This window comes from Zeus faber (genome assembly GCF_960531495.2).
Source record: "Zeus faber genome assembly, chromosome: 5".
In the NCBI taxonomy this organism is placed as follows: domain Eukaryota; kingdom Metazoa; phylum Chordata; class Actinopteri; order Zeiformes; family Zeidae; genus Zeus; species Zeus faber.
Genome location: NC_137192.1, coordinates 5,766,005 through 5,787,923, shown reverse-complemented (window position 1 = coordinate 5,787,923; position 21,919 = coordinate 5,766,005). Strand labels below are relative to the sequence as shown.

The window sequence follows — 21,919 nt, the reverse complement described above, 5'->3', positions numbered from 1 at the left end:
CCCCAGTGTACTGTCGGCTACGACCAGTCAACAATCTCAACAAGACTGGTTTTGTTTATAGCGTACTACCTGGTACGTGTGCTTTCTATCAATAAGTAGTTGTGACCTGCGGTAATAAATTATTTTTTTCTTACTCCTCCTGTTTTTCCCTGAATTTTTGAAAATTAACTCTTTCGAGGAAAGTCTTGCTGAGATAGCGCCCGTTTTTCCCTTGATGAGTGCCCACTCATCTGGTCACACTGGGAATGCTATGCTGGCCTTTGATCAGAACACTTCCTATCGCAGATGAAGTATACTGGAGCCATGATCCCACCCTTAACCCAGCTACCTGTTGCACCCACCTTAAACCCGAGCTGACGACTGTATTCAAATGCCGCCTTGGGCCATTTTTTGAGGGAATGTTAGCCATTGAAAATGTGTGCCCCGTTTTGGATATGTCTTTGAAAGCCATACATTCTGACGCAGGGTCGAGAGCTGGAGCCGGGGGGGGGGGCGATGAATCAAAGTTGTTTACATGTAATACTTTGCGCACACCTTTCTTCATGGCGTGTGTTTAAGCAAGTGTTCCTCTAACACGGGGACGAATAACCAGCAAAATGTCTTTCCTGGGAGGGGGGCAGTTTACTCAACTTATACACGTTAGCCCTCATAGCCCATGCAATCACAGTGCCTTACCAGAGCCTAGTCCGAGCAAAATCAACCCCCAAAACCTGAAGAGGTCTTTAATTGAATAGCGAACGTAGATTAGCTCTCTCATATATATATATATCTCACTCCTTTCTTTTTTATGTAGGGTGATTCTTAATATTACACAACTTTGAGACCAAAACAGCTCTATCTCCTATTTTGTAGAATTGTAGTTATTTAGTCATAAAGCTTATATCAACACTATGACTATTGAGTTTTTCTTTGTAAAACCCAGACGATAGAATGTCGCCTTTTTAAAATCTTTCCTTGGTCAACGTAACTTTTGATGTTTTGTTCCATGCATGTTTTTCCTCAGCGGTTGTATTTGGGAGGCGGCTTACTGTGGAGGAGTATAACGTTTTTTTATTTTTTTTAAATGTTGACTGTTTTGATGGTGTTGCTTTCGTACACGCAGATATGACGCAGTGTTTGCACTTCGTATTCTGGGATTCCTGTTGTATTGGATTCAAAGCTCTTTTGTCTAAGATTTGGGGAAAAGTCATATTTTTACCGATGCCAAGTTTAAAGTTGTTGACGTGAGTCTAAATTTATGCACTAAGTACTTTATACTGTAAATAAAGCGCCACAACTAAACTCTTTTCTAAATTAAAATGGTGTGGATTTACGACAGTAGGCCGTACAACAGAAAATGTCTATTTTAGCGTAATATTTCAACATAGCCGAACAGAATTAGTGGACTATATTATATTTTTGCATTATCTTTTTGTAAAGGACTATCAAATAGCCAAATCCCCCATGCCCCCTCCAGTACCAAGTGCATGTATGTTTTGGTATTCCTTTGAATGTTCCTTTTTACTCTTGTCAAGGGGGGGAAAAATGACTTCAGTTCTTTGTTCTTAACATTCTTTTCTATGTTTGTTTTTAAAGTTGTTTTTTTTCTCAAATGTTTACAAGCTGCTTGTCTTAAGTGGCATATATGTATGTTTGTATGTATGCGAGAGAGCGACACAGAGGAAGCACTTGCATGTCTGTATGGGAGAAATTAAAGAAAGAGCCTGGTGTCACTACGTGGCTGTGTCTAATATTAACATCCCACACAGGACCTCAGGGTTCCATTCATACAGTGAAGCAATTCAACACTTGTACTTGGAAGTCATAATATATCTGTACACATATCTATATATACACAAATATATATACACACACACTTTTTTTTTTAATCACTTGTATTTTTTCCTAATCAAACTTTACAATACGATAAAAATAGTTTCCATTGCATCACATCTCCCAATATGAGTCATAAGTCCACTGATATGTATTTAGATTATTTTTTGTAACGCTGAAAGGTTCCCGAGAAGCTCGACTTGTTAAAAAAAAAAAAAAAGTGTTTACATAGAATCGCCCCCCTCCCTGAGATCATATGCCATCTTCCCTTTATATTGTCCTCACTCGACACAAACTCCACACACTAGAGTCTTTGTCTTCTACGGCTTTGGTCTCGAGCTCTTGTTGCGTTGTGGGTCACATGCCTTCTGACTTCGACCTCTCTGTCATGGGGACGTCCTTGGCCGGATCTGAGCGATAAGATAACACTCTGTTAATCCCTGGCAGAAGAAAAAATGAAAAAAGATTTAAATGTCTATGTATGTGTTATATATCAATAACATGGCGGTTGGTGCAAAGGAATGCAGTTTAATGCTGCATTCAACTTGTGCCTTAAAATGTTACAAGAGCCAAACTTTTGAAATGACATTCCAGCATGATTTTATCTTATCAGAAGTAATACGGGGGAATTTGTATTGAGTACAATGAAATTACACCCTAGAAAGTTAAACAAATGAAGCAACCTGCAAGTACATCCAGCCAAATGTCTAAAATGTCCCATGTCAAAGTCTGTTTGGCAGTGCATGTGGCGAGATTTGTTTATTTGAATATACTACATTGTTATTTTGATTAAATATCAAGGGTTTCTTTCTACAAGTATCCTCCAAAACGTAGAGAACTACATTAAGAGGTGTTTGTACTTGACTTAAGTAATAGTGTCTTTTGCTCATGACTTGTGCTTGTGACTGAATTGCGAGTACGATTTATTCTTCACTAAAAGTGCTTTTCATATAAGCAATACAGTCAGCAATTCAGTTTACAAAGGGTTAATTCTCAAGTTTGAGTCTGCCAAGAATAGTAGGATTCGTTTAGTGCAACCAAAACTGCACAATCAACATTTAAACCTTAACTGTCAGAGATTTAAGGATAGGTTGGCTATTTTTCAATGCAGGCCTCAATAAGCTGTTGGCGCCTATCCATTAGAACTGTATGGATGGAATATTCATACTCTTAGGTTCTACTAAGCTGAGTAGAATGTTTAACGGAGGACCTTTATGTGTTGGGTTCTTTTTACACTCCTCCGAGTCTTCAGTACCTGGACGGCGCTGGGCGTGAACCCTCTGGACGTAGAGGAGCAGCAGGAATAGGGTGAAACCGATGCAGGACACTATGGTGCCGCACAGCATGAAGGCATAGCTTCCCTTACTGTTCATCACCTGCGTTGGGAGACAGTCACGGAATCAAAGGAAACTTCATAGAAACAACATTTGTGTTAAAGGTAACCACAGCGTGGTGTAGGGATTTCTTCTCACTGCCGATTCAGAGTCCTAAACATTAAGTGCTGTATCCTAATCTGATCCTTTACTTTTTGTGAGCAGTGCAGACTCAGACCATGCACTTAGAACACTTATGGCCCTAATATACTGGCTTCCAACTACGCGACAGATGTGCAAGATGGCCGCCCCGTGTATCCTGCATTCCTTTGGAGCGTTGGTTGTGCACAAAATTTATGCTACGTGTAGATACAATTCAACACATGACCGCGCAGGCAGTATATCAGGAAGTGACATGCTGGTCCGTAGCTGCTGAATGTGATCTTTTCCTCTCAAGAAGATATTCTGGTGTCGGCCACAGCTTCGGCCCTCATCTGCACACTGGCGGATAGATGTTTAAATCCTCCAGGCACACACTAAGTACGCAGGCAAGTATGTGAACAATGACGAACACGTCGCAGCCGCTTGTCTTTGCGCGTATTGAGGGCTTTGGACTTAAACCATGCACTGTACTCCATAAACATCTCAGAAGCTTCTATGCATCAACAAAGCAGAAAAATGCAAGTTTTTATTCCCAATACAAAATTGGCATAATGTTATATGACTACCAATATCCTATTGTAATCTGGTATTAGATGTCAGAGTTGTTAGGATACTGGTATGTGACCAACATTATTTACCAGTATTAGTATTGCTGCATGCTGGGCAGCTTCATTGCATTTGTGCACATTCATGCAAGTTCTCAGTCGGAGATTTCTCACCGATCCGACGAGCACCTGCAGCACCATCTCTCCTGTGCTGGCGCTGGTCACCAGCACAGTTGTGGCACAACCTTCAGACATAAAAGGGGGAGGTTGTTAGGGGCTAACATTCTCAACAGATCAGGAGCGTTTGAATGTAAACATTTTATTCTGAATATAATCTTATTCTGGTAATTTGTTTTGTACGTGTGCTTGTGGATGCTTTTGTGTGTGATACCTTTATAGTCCAGTATGTCCTCTGTGAGGGCCAGCATGCAGGGGAACACGCTGCTGATGGCCAGTCCCAGCACACACGTGCCCATGAAAAGAAACACTGTGCTGAAGTAGAGAATCAACAGCATAAACTGCACGATTATCACCGCCACCTGCAGTGAGACGCAGAGGACAATGGCATGTAAAGAGGGAATCTTGGTGTACAACAAGAGCAGACATAAAGAGCCACTTGAGAATACAACGCTAAGATAGAAAGTGGACTTGGCAGGAACAACCTGAAGCCGGTGTGGAATGGTACGAAAACCATGGTTGGGTGAAATGACCAAAGAACATTACATTACACGAAATTGTTTTTATCTCAGTTTTGACAGTTAGGATTTTACAAAGGATGTTGAGGAGATGGGCTTCACAACATGGGCTACTCCTGAGGTATAAATGTGAGAAAATGCTCAGGGACAGATGCTGTAACACTAGTGGACATGTCCTTATGTCATGTGCTGAGCGGCATCTTCCTTAAGATCTTCATGAAGTCCCTCCACCCGCAGAAAGTGACCATCATCTGGAAACGGGTCCCCAAGGGAGCTAAATGACTTTAGAACTGTGGTCCTGACCATCATAAATGATGAAATCCTTTGAAAGCATTCTCAAATAGAAGAAGCTGGCTGCACCCTCTGCAGTTTGCCTATCGGGCAAACAGAGGGGTGGAGGATGACCTCATCACCTTGTTTCACATCAAGAACTAAGCACCTTGAAGGTCCCAAGGTGCTTAGTGCTTAGATTTTATTTGTGGATTTTCCATCTGCCTTCCATCCCATCCAGCCCCATCTCCTGGCTGATAAGCTGCTGTCCAGCTTCCTGCTGGATCATCTTCTTCATGGTGGATTGGAGTCCACGGAGTAACATCTCTACAGCTTCCATCATTGTCCACTTCATCATGAGGCTGCAGGAGTCTGTGTGAGGACAGACAGATGACCGTGACAGTCAACCCCCTGCAGGATGGTGAGACGGGCCTGCCCTGTGGTGGACCAGTTTGTCAACTGAGCGAGACGGCAGCTTCTAGGGACTTAACATGTCCGAAGCAAAGGAGATGTCCATTGATTTTAGGATGTCTCGTCACTCAGTCTCCTCCTGTCTTCAGAGAGCAGGCAGTGGAGACGGTCAGGACCTACAAATATCTGGGCAGATTTTTATGGTCTCGATGGGAATTTTACGTGTGTTTTTTTAGATATTGACTCTTGGGAGGTTAGGGTTGTTTATTTATATGTATAATTATAAACTATCCTGGTCTTGTTTTTGTTGTCTTTTACTTAACTACACAACACATTTTCTAAGGACAAAACAGATTAATTTACTGAGAGGGATAGACAGACGGATCTGAATTTAAAATGTCCCATGCACTGCGAGGTGGCAATTTCCATTTACACAAATTCTTCTGGCTGAGTGGGAACCTGCAGGAGACGCTGTATTTGCATTGATGATCCTGGTGCTTGTATGCGCAGCGTTGCAATGATCCCTTTTAAATGTCGCCGCCTGTCTTTCTCACAGACATTACATCCCCACCCAGTCCAAATATTTGATTGCGCCTGGAAGGGCTGCACACCCGCAGCCTCACACATTAGTACTGTACGTGCTGAGCTCGCCAGGTGAGACGTGTTGGAGAGTTTCTCCTGCTTGGTCCGTGAGGTTAATCTGTCCCCTCCAGGAAAACAAAACTGAGAGTATTAAAGATATTTATTCTTCAGAATAAAGAGAAAGATTGAGTGCTGCTTCAAAGCAGTGTTCTGACCAGTCTGCCCCTACTTTACTTGACGAGGCCTTTATAGTCATGAGCGGTTGTGTCCCATTCTGAGACTTGCCATGTGATTGGCTGTTGTCTTCAGTAACAGCTGAGAAAACGTTTTTAGGAAAGAAAACAGAACACTATCGGTGCTGCTAAACGTACGTTGAGTGTTTACACAAATGGTCCTTTTACGAGCTAAAAAAAACAGAGATAACGACAAACATTTGTGACAGTGGTTTACAGGAATGTAAGATCTCTTGTGAAAGTCGGGTGTCACCAAACAACCACATGCCCTAGCATTTAGACATCACTTGGTGGTAGAATTATATCATCCATTAACCTTGATCATTATCTTTTCTCTCACAGATGGGAAAAATTGCAGGAATGGAAACAAATAAAAACTTGTGGTGGGAGAAAAAAAAGCAAATGTCATATAGGTGATGCTGCCAAAATCAAATCAAAAACAATTTACATTGACTTGCTTTACAGTAACAATCACATGACTTTCAGATTTCAAAGGTTTACAAAACAAAACGGTCTACTTTGGACGTTTGAAGGGTTAAGTACATACAGTATATTATTACTTTCTAACACTTATAGTTTGAATGTTAGTTTAGTATATTATTTCAGTTTGTTTTGTAACCCTTCTTGTGTTAAATATACTAACAAATATAGATTAAATCCAGCAAATCCTGCAGCATCTCCATTGTCAAAGGCCAGCATGCCAATGAGAGGTTCCATGTCAACAACGAGCCAATACCAACAGTTCTGGAGAAGCCTATCAAAAGCCTTGGCCGCTGGTATAGCACAGAACTCAAAGACTCGAAGCAGGTAGAACAATCAGCGGCCTCAAGCAGATCAACAACACTGCTCTCCCCGGGAAGCTGAGCTGTGGTGCTTTCAGTTTGGGCTGCTGCCCCGTCTCATGTGGCCAATTTCCATCTATGAGGTCCCTCTATCCCATGCCAGTCGGCTAGAAAGGCTAGTAAATGCACAAGTAAGGAAGTGGCTTGGACTGCCGAGATGCCTTACCAGCATTGGCCTGTATGGCAGCGGAACCCTCTCCCTGCCAATCTCAAGCCTGGTGGAGGAGTACAAATGTGCCAAATCAAGGCTGGAGATGACTCTCACAGAATCATCCATTTGTCAGAGGTGCTGCTCCAACCCCAGCGACGGGGAGGAAATGGAAGCCATCGGCAGCAGTTGCGGTGGCAAAGACGGCCCTCAGGCACCCGGACGTAGTGGGGCATGTCCAGCATGGCAGAGGGGGCCTTGGCTTGGCAACAACAACACCCACATGGCAAAAGGCTACTCCAACCGAACGGCGGCACATGGTTGTGGAGGAGGTGCGCCACCAGGAGGAAGCAGCCAGGTGTGCCAAGGCAGTCTCTCAAGCCCAGCAAGGCCGCTGGATGAAGTGGGATGGCGTGGAGAAGAGGAAAATGGTGACAGTGGAGCAAGATGTGGGGCATGGAGTCGAATAGGCTAGGTTTCATCGTCAGAGCCACTTTTGATGTCCTGCCCTCCCCAACAAACCTACATCTCTGGTATGGAGAGGACCCAGCCTGTCTCCAGTGTGCAGCCCCAGCAACCCTCAAACACATCTTGGTGGGTTGCAAGACCAGCTTAACGCAAGGAAGATACACACCTGGCGCCACAACCAAGTGCTGAAATCTTTGGCTGCCGAAATCGAGAACAAGAGGGTTACCACCAATGCCATGCCCAGACTATCTTCCCACGGAGAACAACCTTCATGCGGGAAGGGGAGAAACGGCGGACCAAGCCATCACTCCCTGCCAACTGAACGCAGCCCGGGATTGGGAAATGCGGGTAGACCTCAGCCAGAGCCTCACCTTCCCACCCAAATTGCAGTTACCAACCTGCGCCCAGATCTTGTACTCTGGTCCAAGTCCTGCCGGCGAGTCTTTATCATTGAGCTGACTGTCCCATGGGAGGAGGCCATCGATGAGGCATTCAAACGGAAGAGGCTGCGGTATGCCAACTTAGCAGCAGAGGCAGAGGGGCAGGGCTGGAACGTGAAGGTGTGGCCAGTGGAGTTGGGCTGCAGAGGTTTTGTAGCCAATTCCACCACAAGGCTCTTGAAGGAGGTAGGGATCAGAGGGCAGGCCCAAAGGAAGGCAATCAAAGAACTTGCCACTGCAGCCGAGCGGAGCAGTCACTGGTTGTGGCTGAAACAGAGGGACGCAACATGGGCTGCCAAATAATCATGTTGGTGCCACCGTGCGACACACACTCAGGTCTGATCAACCTGTGGTGGGCCAACCTCGGCAGAGGGTGTCTTGTGATAAATGGCCGAAACACCCAATGAAGCCGGGGCACACAACTGAAGATGTGTCGCATTGGTGGCCTGTGATCTGTGCAAAAGCTCACCCCACCCAAGATGACATTCCCAACCCTCTCAATTGTTGTGCTGAAAGTTTAGGGATTTTAACAATTAGTCCTATGAAGAATCCTATAAAAACATTGAATTCAGATAAGGTGCCAATCTCAGATTCAGGATTTCAGGGCCAAGATTCTACCATGAAAAGTTCCCAAAATTAAATGAGCCTGAACCCAAAACCAAAAGATGGCTGCACGAGTTGAATGATCTGATGTCAGTTCAGACGCCTTTCCTACCAGACTGAGGAGGAGCAGCCTGGTGGCGGTGTATCTGTAGGACAGGTAGATGGACGCCAGTCTGCCGGCCGTGATGGACACCCAGAAGAGGCTGACCAGGTAGCCCGCCGTCTTGTGGCGCATGGACAGCGGGGCGGACACGCCGTAGGTGTAGACGAAGCTGGCGTACGAGCCCTGGGTGGAAACAAAAAACAAAACACAACACATTTGGTCTAAAGTAGCGTGGATCCATCCTTTTTGGATAAAGCCTTTTTGCTTTGAGCCTTTTCAGTCCAAAACGTTTTAGTTGAAGCCTCATATCAGTAATATTTGCATATTTAATGACAAATATCTTTGTGAGTTACAAAACTCTTTATCAGAGTGACCATAACATTTTTGATCATTCAACCTAGATTGAACTTCTCCAATTTTTTAATACATATTTTCTTGTTGTGGGACATTTTTACTCCAATATCGCAGAAACGCCTCCTGTGCCAAACAGTCCCACAAGAAGAATGCTTGACTACACAGTTGGAGAAGTTGACTGGTCAGAGGTGACATTCACTCTCGATTGGACTTTGTCCTTCCCAAAGTTTAATCTCACTTTGAATCAGGGTTTTGTAACTCACACGGCCGTTTCTCATTAAATATGCAAATATTCACATTGACTAACGTCACAGGAACACCTCAGATGCAAAATTGTCCCACAAGAAGATCAGCTTTGACAGTCGGAAAAGTTGATTGGTAACAGGTGACGTCACCCTTCCAGCCCCGAGAACCAAGAACCAAAGTCTTTGAAAATGTTCACGTCACTTCCAATCAGGGTATTGGAACTCGGACAGCTCATTAAATATGCAAATATTACTGATTAACTAACATTCTCAGTCATTATGGTTGCACCGACTCGTGATCAAAGTGACCAGGTCATCTACAGAGCAGGGTACATGGTTTTCCGTCCTGGCTTTACGGATTCCACCACGCCCGTCTGGCTGTGTGGACGTTGTGGACGGCACAGAGTCACGCTTGGCAAGCCGCTAAAAGTCCTTTTGGTTTACAGCGTTTTGGTTTGTCACCGGCCATTGAACACTTGGTCAAGCGCCATCGCTTTTCCAGAAACGCCAACTTCGGCAAGTTGCACACCTGCCCCAGTCGTAACAGATTATAAATGCAAATTGTTCCTAAATTGGATTTTTTCTCTCTCTCTCTCTCTCTCTCTCTCTCTCTCTCTCTCTCTCTCTCTCTCTCTCCACTTTTCACAATTCTTAAGTCGGACGTCTCACTATGATGCCGTCAGTGAAGAAGAGCACGCCCCCGCCGAGAATATGGAACAGGAAGAACGTCGGAGGGCGACCTCGCAGACTGCTGGGATGGCAGCAGCCGAACACACTGCCGTGACCTGGGAAGACAAATGAAACGCAAAACGTTTATAAATACCAAATGATGCCAAAACACATATGTGTTTATGAGTGTGTGTTTTGGCATATACTTAAAGTGGACAGCCTATAGAGGAGCACGTCCATAATGCAGATATGTTCAATGGCTGTTTCTAAATAAGTGAATAGAGTCTAATAGAGATTAGTACTCTAAATACACTGTCAAATATGCAATTTCTTTTGAACAAAATAATATTACGGATTACCACTTTAATCTTCTAACATCACCTCCTTGGTAGACCCCTGAGCCTACGGAGGATTCTCCGGCCAGGAGAGGAGGGCTCGAACTAAAACAGGGCAGAAGCCTCTCGTGATACATCAGCGCCAACACCGCTGCAGGGATAGGCAGCTGGAGGAACACACACAGACACCCACACCGTTTACACACACCAGTGGACTCACCGGTCGACACTGAACCAGTTCAACAATACTGTGTGACCTACAAGGAGTGTGACCTACAAGGAGTGTGACCTACAAGTGACTCTTATCTGAATGATCGCTGACTGAATCGTGTCAAATATAATTTGACAAAAGGTTTTCAAACAAAGGCTTAGGTTTTCATGAGAGCAGACCCCAGGGAAGAGTTTGTAACACTGTTCAAGAAACCTTGTGTTGTCTTTCCCCCTCCCGTTAAAAAATGTTCCTGCCCACCCGGCTATTTTTAACGCTCAACGGTTGGTTATCTTTTGGCCCGATGTTTGCATTTCTGCACAGCATGCATTCAGATTCCGCCTTGAGGATCAACACCTATCTGTCTTCCACACGCATATGCTGTTTTATCTTTACTTCGATTCCAATAGCACGCAAACTGCTCGTCGTGTAAGTTTCACTGTTTCACCTGGAAACAGTCTCATTGGCGAACAGTTCCCTCCCTTGCATGTCAACTTTTGACTCCATTTCTATGTTTGTCGTTTACTTTGAACTCAGGTGTTCAGTGTTTGAATCAATATATACAGTAGTGGTTGGCCAAAAACAGTCTTCGAAATATCAGACACCTTTGACCTGACACATCAGAGGAGCTCACTCTCAAACTCTGTCCCTTTTTTAAGATTCGATCCTGACGAGTCACTCTGTAAAAAGAGCCATTCTATTTCCATTTCATTCCATTAATTTGATTTGGCTGGTGAAATGACTCAGAAGAGTCCTTTCAGCTCTGTCGGACACAGAATTCCTGCAAATACAAAAGTGTGTGTGACTCACAAACTTGGTGGAATGCAAGGCGTTTTCTATTCATTTAGTCCTATTATTTTCAGATTGCGAGTTGCAGATTCTGTCGCTCGCCTGCTCCCTAAATCGAAACACACGGAGCTTGTTTGGCCATGTTGCTCTTTTTGTTTATGAGCCCCAGTGAAGGCCTGTGTGTTGGGCTGCAGCTACCGAATCGCCAATGAAACAAATGAAACGACTCTTTTTGCCGGAGTCACTCCCGAATACAGAGTTGCTAAAAAGATTTGTTTGCTACAGACGAATTGTTTTGGAATCGTGCATCGCTGATGGCAGGTTTTGAGCTCACGTTGATGAGAGCCATGATCCAGAAGGCGTAGGACACCCTGGTAGTGACGATGCCGCTAGTATACAAGGAGACGTTGTGCAGCCCCGGTGTCTTCCCTGCCAGGCTGCTCCTCAGGTGCTGCAGGTCCGAGGAGGACGAGGAGGAATTGGCGGTCCAGTTGGCCCGCAGGACATAACTGTCTTCCGCCAGGAAGGGGTCCGCCACCAGGGGGCTGACCAGAGCCCCCAGGCCGATGAAAAAGTGCAACGCCTGCATGAGGGACCACAACATTAGAGTCCATTATTTGATCTGTTAGATTTCTATAGTGACAATTGACTCATTCTTTCATTCCATCTAGGATATCTTTCCCAGAGCTCTGGTCTTGGATAGTTTGGGTTTGGATAGTATTAATGACTGAGCCACCCATTAATAAGGGCCCTGTTTCAAATTATGAGCTATAATTACTTCCTGCATGAGGAGCAGCTTCATTTTGACGCAACATACACCACGACAACTTTAAAGGAAAATTTTACTTCCTTATTATTGTAATCCATTGTAATGCCAACATAGGGTGTGAGGATTGGTGTGGATTGGTGTGGCGTTGGTGTCGTGACCTAGAATTCTCTCTGACCTGCAGGAAGATGGCCGAATCCTTCTGGTACAGTTTGACCAGCTGCAGGTTGGCTATGGTGTCGATCACGCCCATGGCGGTACCAGCTATCGCCATTGCAACGGAGAGAAGAGCCACGTGGTGGCACAGCGGAATGGCGGCGAACACCAGCGAGATGATGAAGGTGCAGCAGCAGAGAGCGGCGAGAGAGAAGAGGAGTCTGGGAGAGGACGGGAGGCACGACTGTGAAATTCACATACTTATACCTGAATAGATCCAAAATGTTACCTAAAAAAATTAGTTCATTGTTCAGATCAGTTCCAATTTTTCAACGCTGATTGAAACAACAAGCAAGAATTAACTTTAAAATTACCTTTTCTTTTTCTCCGGGCTGTTGATTCAGAACTTTGATCCATCAAAGTCACCTTTGTGGGGTGGCATGTCAAAGAGCGTTTATTTACCTTGTCAATAGTGTGAATTATCAAAGGCCTCAAGCCCCACTGAACTGGTACTTCCTTTATCTACTTTGCTTTTGCCATTTCTCCTGCCAACTTTCCACTTGGCATCCATCATATTGGCATACAGTATGAGGTCACATTGGATTTCAGAAGATCCTGTTTTTATATTTATATATAATAGTAATAATAACTTAATAATAATTAGAACTATAATACTACTAATATTTAATTATTAATAACTATTATTGTTATTATAAATAATAATAATAATATGAACAATATTATTATGAACAATAATTCTGTTCATAATGATACAAAAAATAAACTAATGATAATAATAATAATTATCATTATAGTCTGAAATATTGTATTGTTATTATTGTTGTTATTATTATTTCACATAAATATTGTTTGAATGACTTTTTTCAGTACTTCTCAGGCTACTACTAACTTAGCTAGGTAGATGTTTTTCTTTCTTGATTCTTGATTCCTTGTCCATTCATGAAGGCTGGTTTGGTATTGGAATGACTAGTGACCGAGACCGCCAGAAAATACACTGTCAGTTATCACATGACTAATAAGAGATAATCGTTCCAACCAATCAATGTACAACTACGCTGTCGAATAAATTGTTTCTTTCTTTCGATGATTGTGTGGGAAAATGTGTTAAGCGCCAGAACATGCAATGGAAATCTTTTGTAAAGCATAATAAATGTGCTGGAACTTTTCACTGACATCAGTTAATATGTCTGTGCACCCCCCAGCGCACACTGCATTTGTTTACCAGCGGAGGCCCCAATACAGCGACCATGTCGGACAATATTACCCACAAAAATACGGGGAGAAGTCGCAAACCTGCTTGCGATTTTGAAGTTCAAAATTGAACGCTCATTTGGATCGATTTTCGATTTGGAATAGTGACACCCGTGCATCACCCGAACATTTGGCATCTTTGACTTGTATGAGCAAGTATCTGCCAAAGACCACGAGAGGCAGAAAAGAGCCGGGTGGAGCTCAACAGAGTACAAACTCACTGAAAACCCACAACAAAGTGATGAAGAACAAGACAAACAAGCAGTGGCTGGGTGAGCTCCTGTGCACACACAGCATAAAAGATCACATCAAGTTGGTCAGTCGAGCAGACAGTATTGTCACTCAGCCTCTGGCGAGGCAGACGTCTCCGTCCTCTTATTCATTTTGGATGCAGCCAGGCGTAAGGCTACAATTGTCAACATTCTAAGCTACGACACTGATGTGTTTGTGCTCATGGTATATTGCTGCTGGTGGGTATCACATGTCACCAGCAGATGAAGAGATGGGATGACACTTTCCTCAACATCAATTTCGGTAGTAGAGAATCTGGTTGAGCAATGTCGCTCCATCCTTGCTATGCATGGTCTCTGCGGGTGTGACACCACCTCCTATCCAGCCGGGAAAAGGAAGGTGTCCGTGCTCAAGGCCATGAGAGTAGTACCTGGTGACCTGCTTTCACCTCATCGGAGAGGGAGCTCCTGATTTTCAGATCACAGAGGCAGTGGGGGTGTTTCGTCATGGCTCTGTACAACCAGAGGAATTCTGCATCTCTAAATGTCGCCAGATGGAGTGCAGTCTGCACATAGTTTTCTGCTCTGATAATTTTGTGTATACTTGTTCTAAAAGTTGTTTCAGGACTCAAGTGTTCTACCTGTAAAACATTTTTTTGACTTGTATTATACTCCCTATAGAAATGTTAGAAATGGATTCAGCATCCTCCATAACCCCCAAGACCACTCTAACATTGTCCAAATCGGCCAAGCAGTTGCTAAAATATTGTCCATATACTGTAGGTTATTATGCTAATTAATGCCAATAATAAAAATTGCCCAACATATGCAAGTTAGAACCCAACAGTTTCTAAATGCTGGCAACCCATTCTGTACATTTATAATATAAAACACTGGAGTACTCAATATTTCTGGGTTCACATTGCTGGCAAGTAGACTTATTGTAACGTAGTGTGTCTGTGTATTTTTGTCAACAATAAAATAAATTTCCTCAATAAGTTGTACTTTGTAAATACTGATCTCTTTATGGGATTGTATATAGATACTGAAATCTTGAGCTCGTAACACTAACACAATAAATACATTGCTCCTTCCTTTCACTGTGTAATTTATTATGGTTGATGTTTACTACAATTCACAACGTCACATTGGTTGTGTTACTAATGGGCTGCGCTTTGTTTAAAGAAGGATACAGTTCATTTACAAGTGTTTATTAATGCACTGCGCTTTGTTTGAAGGCTAATACAGTTCTATTAAACGTGGTTATCAATGTGATGTGCTTTGTTCAAAGGAGAATACAGTTCAATTAAACGTGGCACTTCTCCACGGGTACTACTTTCAGCAAATTATTTTAAAAGATAATTAAGGTCATTAGTAATAAAGAAATAAAGTAATATAGGGTTATGCTACATTATCCACTTTCCAAACACAGCACCTACCTCATGAGTTATCAATAATCCGGAATTAGATGCTTCTTCTGCTTCTTTTGTGGTATTTAACGGCGGTTGTCAATCTGTAACTCTCCGTATGTAGTCTGTTAGAGTTTGTGTTTAAAATCCCTTAGTTAAAGTCGAATCGAAAAGTGCAGTGAATAAAAAAAATTGCGGCAGGTATTGTATCTTGGCTATTTACAAATGGCAGGTTTTTCAATGATGTCCCGTGTCATGCAATGATGACACAGTGATGATTCTTTGTGATGACCAATCAGTCTGAAGTGTTCTTCTTTTGGTATTGCTAACAGGATGACAAAAAAAAAAAAAAAATGTTTTTACAAACTTCTCCTACAAATATAGACCGATGTGGATCAAACCTGGACTACGGCGTGGATGGACTGCCCCAAATACAACTATCTATCATTCCTGTCCGGGGGTTCCACGGTTTCTGAGCACCAGATACTTTGTCATGTGATAATGACTAAGAAGATTAACAAAAACAATAGGGTTCCCGCCCTTCTGGCTGGACCCCTAATACTAATAAAATTAATAATAATAACAATAATAATAATAATAATAATAAATATAGCTGCAGGCAGCAATACAGCGTCCAGTTTAGTCGTGTTGGGTGCATTTTACAGTTTCCCAGGTTCTCTGATACACAGCACGATTTTCCAAGTTTACTCCCTTCAGTCTGTCTTCTCAGGGAGCAACCACTATGCATCCACACAGCGCAACCCTCCTGTCTTTAAAACAACCATCCATGTTTGCTTGTAAACCAGAACTTCACATTGTTAGAACTTACCATGTTGTCTGTGGAAACAGGGTGGCCGTTTGGTGCTGTGTTGGGCACGCCATTTCTTTGTTGCCTTTTTTTTATTTGGATTACATTTCCAGTGAGTTTCCATGGAACACGAGAAACGTTGCGGTATTCCGGTGCGTAATTACGACTGCACAGATTTTATTTTTCTGACATCTTGCTGGATCTTGAACGCGTCACTCAGTCGCACATTTCAGTGTGTTTCGAGAGACGCGCTGAAGAATTTTTAAGGATTTGTTTTTATTATTTTTTTCATTAATCCGGCAAAGCAATGTGGTCCATGGATTTGTAAATATCAATGAACAGATTTACTGACATTACATAACACTACCAGGTAAGAAGCCATATAAATATACACGTAAAACAATAGCTTGGTAACTTGTAAAGACTACAAAGTGTAATTTTCAATCGGAATCTGTACATTTATTGTAAATTATATGATGATTCCATAAAGCGCCTTACTGTAAATCTCATCGAATGCCATCTTTAAACGACACCTCAACCTTGCTCGTAGCTCACGCCGAAGTATGTGTTCCAGATAGTCTTAGCCGGGTTGGACATATTTCGTCGTCATTTCTGGCTCGTCTGTGCAATATCGATCAGAACTCGGTAGGTTTTATAGCTATTATCTGCTCCGATTTGGATGAAACTTCAAACACGAGGTCTTTGTGACAGCGCGGTTCAGACAAGACGCCACCGTGTTCGTGTGATGCCGAAGTTGGTGTTCCAGGTAGTTTCAGGCGTCAAAATTCCGATAATTTCCCCCCCCCGAACAATAACAACAATATAATAATAATAATAATAATAATAATAATAATAAACTTTATTTGTACAGCACAATTCACACAGAAGATGCAAGAGCTTCCGAGAGTTAAAAAAAAAAAGAGGGAAAAAGAGTAAATAAGTTAAGAATCCCACCCCACTTTGGAACTCACGTTTTCTTGAAGAGTCCTCCCAGGATGCTGCCCAGCAGCAGGAAGAGCTGCTGGGCGAAGAACACCCAGGTGATCTGCTGCAGCGTGGACCGGGTCTGGCAGCTCAGGTCCAGGATGGTGGGACCGAGGAAGGCGACGCACAGGCCGAAGCTGAAGAACACGCTCCAGTAGGTGAGGGTGCGCTGCCAGTGGGTCCTGAAGAGCCCCCACAGCCGCTCGTCCAGCAGCATCTTCGGGGTCTGAGTCGGACAGATTAAGTGGGACCGAAAAATACAACTGCCATCTTTCCTAGCACGACAAGTCATCACCAAACGAGCAACCGAGAAGGTAAAAAGTTTCATCTTCGCCGCAGGGCAACTTTTCCGTGGAACTGATTGGCTGTTTGCTCAGGGTTCCCCGCTGATTGGCCGTTAGGTCGAGGAGCCAGCTGATTGGCTGTCATTTCAAGGCGCTCGCTGATTGGCTGTTAGGTCAAGGCGCCTGTCGTTTGGTATTGGCATAAAAAAACGTGCAAAAGGAGTTTCGTCACCTTCAGGGTGTGTGACGCCATGTTCCTGTTCCATCAGGTCTGTTTCCTCCGTTTACCATGAAATTCACCCTTGGAATTCCGATTTAAATGGCCGTTTCTTTGTACTTTTCCAAAGAGGTTTGATTTTTCCCAGTTCCCGACTATCATGGAATCGGAATAACCATATAAATAATATTACGATATATAATAATGTAGTAATAAAATGATAATAATACTAATTATACTACTAATAATAAGAATCATAATAATTAATTATAATAATAATAATCCGATAAATATTATGAAAACGATTGGCCAAATGTCTTTATATTCTTTAATTCATGGCTGGACTTTCCCATGGCCAAAGGACCTGGTGTCAAATCTTATTTCTTATTTTGATAATGCAGCCCTTGTATTATGCAGCAGTTAAGAAGGGAACAATGACTTTTATTCAAAGAAATACACATGATTAGCATAGTATCTTAAAACTGCAAATACGCAGAAGCCTATTGGCCCCCATCGTTTTGATTTGAATCTTTTTATAATTAATGTTTTGATTCAGTGACACTGACAATACACAACACATTTGCGGGCCTCGGCAGCTGTAGTCCAATGGCGCCATCTTGTTATGTAACTAGTGACGTTCTTCGGCTTATCTCTAGAATATCTTCTATTTCTGCACATTTCAGCCAAAAAAGTAATGAGATGCAAGATTAAAAAACAAACAAACAAAAACACAGCAATCCGGAACTAGAACAGTTTTTATTTAATTATTAATTCATTAATTCATTAACAACTCAATCAAGTTTGGCTTCCTGGCAGTCACAGTACATTCATAAATTTCTCATTTTAATAACAGCATGGACAATCACATTAAAATATTGAATATCACATCTCATACAAAATCTAAACCTTTTCATCTTTTATAAAACATTGAGACATCATCTACAGTTTGCACTTTGTCATTTAAATACAGCCTGCGCTCGCTTCACTCAGCAAAAAAACCCACTGAGATGAAAATGTCTGCTAAAATACATTTATATATCAATATGTATATATTTCTTTCATTACAGTATTTAAAATAGCTTCATTTTACCACAACAAAACACTTACAGTAATACTTCTGCCACTGGGGAAGAGTGGAATGGAAGGAGTGGGTGAGTGTGGTTGTTTTGGGGGTTTAATGTACCCACAGAAAGATCCCACCTGAGGCCCAGCAGTCCTGCCCTCAATATTTAAAGATTTATTTTATATATATAAGATTTTTGCTCTTTTTAAGCGGAATTTGCCCTTTGCACTGTACTCTCATGCTCTCACACACACACACACACACACACACACACACACACACACACACACACACACACACACACACACACACACACACACACACACACACACACACACACACACACACACACACACACAAATCTTTAAACTGTTCAACACCCAGTTTAGGACCCTTTAGGGGTTATTGAGTGGGCGGAGAAAATAATTAAATGAAACTCAAGGTCACTTTGGTAGTCATGATGAGGCCCTGTTCCTACTCTCCCCCCACCACCCAAAAAAAATGTTCATTACGGAGCAAGGTCTTGACCTCATACACTTCTTCATCTTCTCTGGGGCATCATGGGGCGGTTTCGGAGACAGTTTAATCTAAAGAAGGACAGATTAAATGAATTTAAATGTATACAGAATTAAAAAATGCCTTTCCGAGACATTGCTTAAATTAAGAAGAATTAGTTATAGATAAGGAAGTCCCAGACAAAGGACTAGTCAGCTCCTTGTGTCTGGACTTGGTGCTGCTCTTGGTCCAGATAATCCATTTCCTCTGTTGTCAAGGTCGACCTGGAGGCCAACACCCATTATTCCAAAGATAAACCTGCATCTGGCCAGGTTAAAGTTAAGCCTATTTTAAACTAGGACTGAGAAAGGCCAGTTCTTCAATTGGTCCAGATTAAAACTGTGTTTTAGTCTATGATTAGGGATAGAATAAGATTACATCTGTGTTTGAGAAACCACCCCCATACTATAGCCTGGCTCCCCACTGGCAAATCAGGAGAAACATTTTGAAATAGGGAAGCTAATCACTGTGTCAATCAATCGCTAACGTACCAGACTTTGCACAGACCTTCGCAGACATTATTAGCCATAAACGGCAAGGCTAGTACCCTACTGTTATTGTTCAGATTTTTATTATTATTTTTATTCTCCTTGCCATTTTTTGGGCTAAAAGTGTCTGGAACACAACAACCGCTCAACCCAGGGACATGGTTGAGGTATTTTTAGAACCAGGACATCTTAGACATCTTGTGGTTCACATTTGATCCATACCCATCTACATTTGGAGCAGGAATTGTTGAAAAACAGATGAAAAATTTACCGGAAGTAGCAGAACGTCGGCGTACCTTGATTAGTTTGTGGAGCGGGAGTTTTGTGACATCATCATCTAATTTGTTATGTATGTCCGGGTTTTGTCTCTGCGGGGGCATTCACACCTGGTGAGGTGCACAGTGTAGGGCTGCACGATCAATCGTATTTTGATCACATCGCGATACGAACATGCGCGATAAACACGTCGTAAAAGACTGCCTGAAACGCGATGAATAAACTAATATTTTATGAAATACCTTTTTTTTTTAGAGAGCAACGCCATCTGCAATCGATTAACCAGTGGACTCGTTCTCTGCATAAGATGCGGATGTGAACATACTGCTCTCCGGTTGAAAGCTCTCCAAAACAGGAAGTAATGGTGCGTTCAAGGAACTCGGAAAACTTGGAAGTAATGCTGCATTCAATTGAACTCTGATAACCGTAATTTGTGTTGTTTTCCACCAGATTTTTTTGGTATTTCAAGAGATTAGAAATAATTGTGTTATTAGTTGTGTTGTGAAATAATTGTATTGTTTATGTACTTTCGTGTTTCAGATGCCAAAGAGAAGCCGAAAGTCTAAGACAATAAAGAAGCAGTGGGCAGAACATCCAGTCTGCGTGAACTTGGAAATTTGTAATTGGTGAAATTGGTGACGTTGGTAAATTAAGCTGTGTTTCATGGGAACTCTGTAAACTGTAATTTGTAACTAACACGACTTACCTGGACCCTGTGTATTGCTGCCTGCAGCTATATTTATTATTATTATATTATTATTATAATTATTATTTCGAGCAGTTCGAGCAGCATTAGTGTGTATAACAGTTTTACTTTACAGCTGTAGCCATGAAAAGTTCTGGACATCGTGCTTGATGCCGATCCTTCCCCGTTAAGAGGATGCTACTGGAGAGAGACCTTCCTAGAGACGGTTTTCCGTGTCTTGGATAAGGTTGATATGATAAGGTTCCCCAATGAGGTGGCGGCTAATGACGCAGGCCCGAGGAGAAAAGCAAAACAGAGGACTTCGGAGGACACTTATGGTTCTGTGCAAATTAGGGATAAGACTTTTTGTGTAAATATGGACACTGGCGGCGAGGACACGGAACGGGAAGCCACCCACACACACACACACACACACACACACACACACACACACACACACACACACACACACACACACACACACACACACACACACACACACACACACACACACACACACACACACACACACACACACCTCTGAACGTCACAGGTTCTGGAAAATCAGCCAAGCTATGATGCACTTTTTCACTAAAGCAACTTTCAAAGTAAAAATCGAATAAAGTCAACTGACTGCAAGACTGTGTTTGTTTCCAAAATCATTTGTTAATCAGGAAGATCTGTGGTTCAACTATTCAACTATTGTTGCTTAGGGGTGGAGGGTTGTTTCGTTTAGTACTTATTGTTGTTTGCTGCAGCTGATGGCCAAAGTTGTGACTTGAGACTTGCAGATTGGAAGGTATAAGCTAGGGCAGTAGATTGATTAGCATGTTCTATTGGGCAATCAGTGTCTTTAGCAGAGTCAAAGCATTGTTTATATACGATGTGGGAAGGTCGTAGTTCAAGAAAGTACCACTGGGTGAGTGTTTGTGTGTGTGTGGCAGGAAAGAACTATCCAGTGCGTCCGGTGTGAGTGACATCATAGGTGTCTTTTTAGGGAGTGTAAAATGTGTGTGTGTGTGTGTGTGTGTGTGTGTGTGTGTGTGTGTGTGTGTGTGTGTGTGTGTGTGTGTGTGTGTGTCAGAAGCCAAGTCCATCCAACGAAACCACTGACCGCGAGTCGCAGGACTCACTCGACTTGGAGATGAATGTTCTGGGCTTTTGTCTGTGATGTGTACCGCATGTGTGTGTGTGTGTGTGCGTGTGTATGTGTTGTGTGTGTGTTCTGTATTGGGTCTGCCACCGAGGAATCCTCTCCACTGCTCTCTTTTGGCGAGTTTAGGGTGTTACCGGTCCCACTAGAAGATGCTCTGTCTCCGGTTCTTCCCCCGACCTGAAATTAAATGGAAGAGTTGGACAAAACAAATTAAATTGTGGTTGGATCCACACCATTGAAATACTACAAGCATGGACAGCGGCATCATTTTCATCATAAAGTCAAAAGATGTTACATCTCGAAGGGGCGTTTTCGCAGACACAGATTAGGCCTAATTGTGGAC

At 42.7% G+C, this 21,919-nt stretch overlaps 2 protein-coding genes across 2 annotated transcripts in view; both read right to left on the bottom strand.

The window, feature by feature from the left end:
- Window positions 1-2,169: 2,169 nt before the first annotated feature.
- mfsd4aa (major facilitator superfamily domain containing 4Aa) lies at window positions 2,170-17,069 on the bottom strand (the record flags this gene model as incomplete). Its single annotated transcript, XM_080000425.1, has 10 exons — window positions 2,170-2,222; window positions 3,068-3,188; window positions 4,007-4,077; window positions 4,224-4,371; window positions 8,637-8,810; window positions 9,896-10,011; window positions 10,277-10,397; window positions 11,562-11,810; window positions 12,172-12,370; window positions 16,840-17,069. 10 exons carry the CDS (start codon window positions 17,067-17,069, stop codon window positions 2,170-2,172), a joined length of 1,482 nt encoding a protein of 493 aa, XP_079856551.1.
- Window positions 17,070-21,623: 4,554 nt separating this feature from the next.
- cdk18 (cyclin dependent kinase 18) overlaps window positions 21,624-21,919 on the bottom strand; it is a 61,469-nt gene continuing 61,173 nt past the window's right edge. The window contains exon 16 of the mRNA XM_080000953.1: window positions 21,624-21,753. Within this exon, the coding sequence (XP_079857079.1) occupies window positions 21,719-21,753 (35 nt within the window). The 3' untranslated portion in view covers window positions 21,624-21,718. The remainder of the gene's footprint in view (window positions 21,754-21,919) is intronic.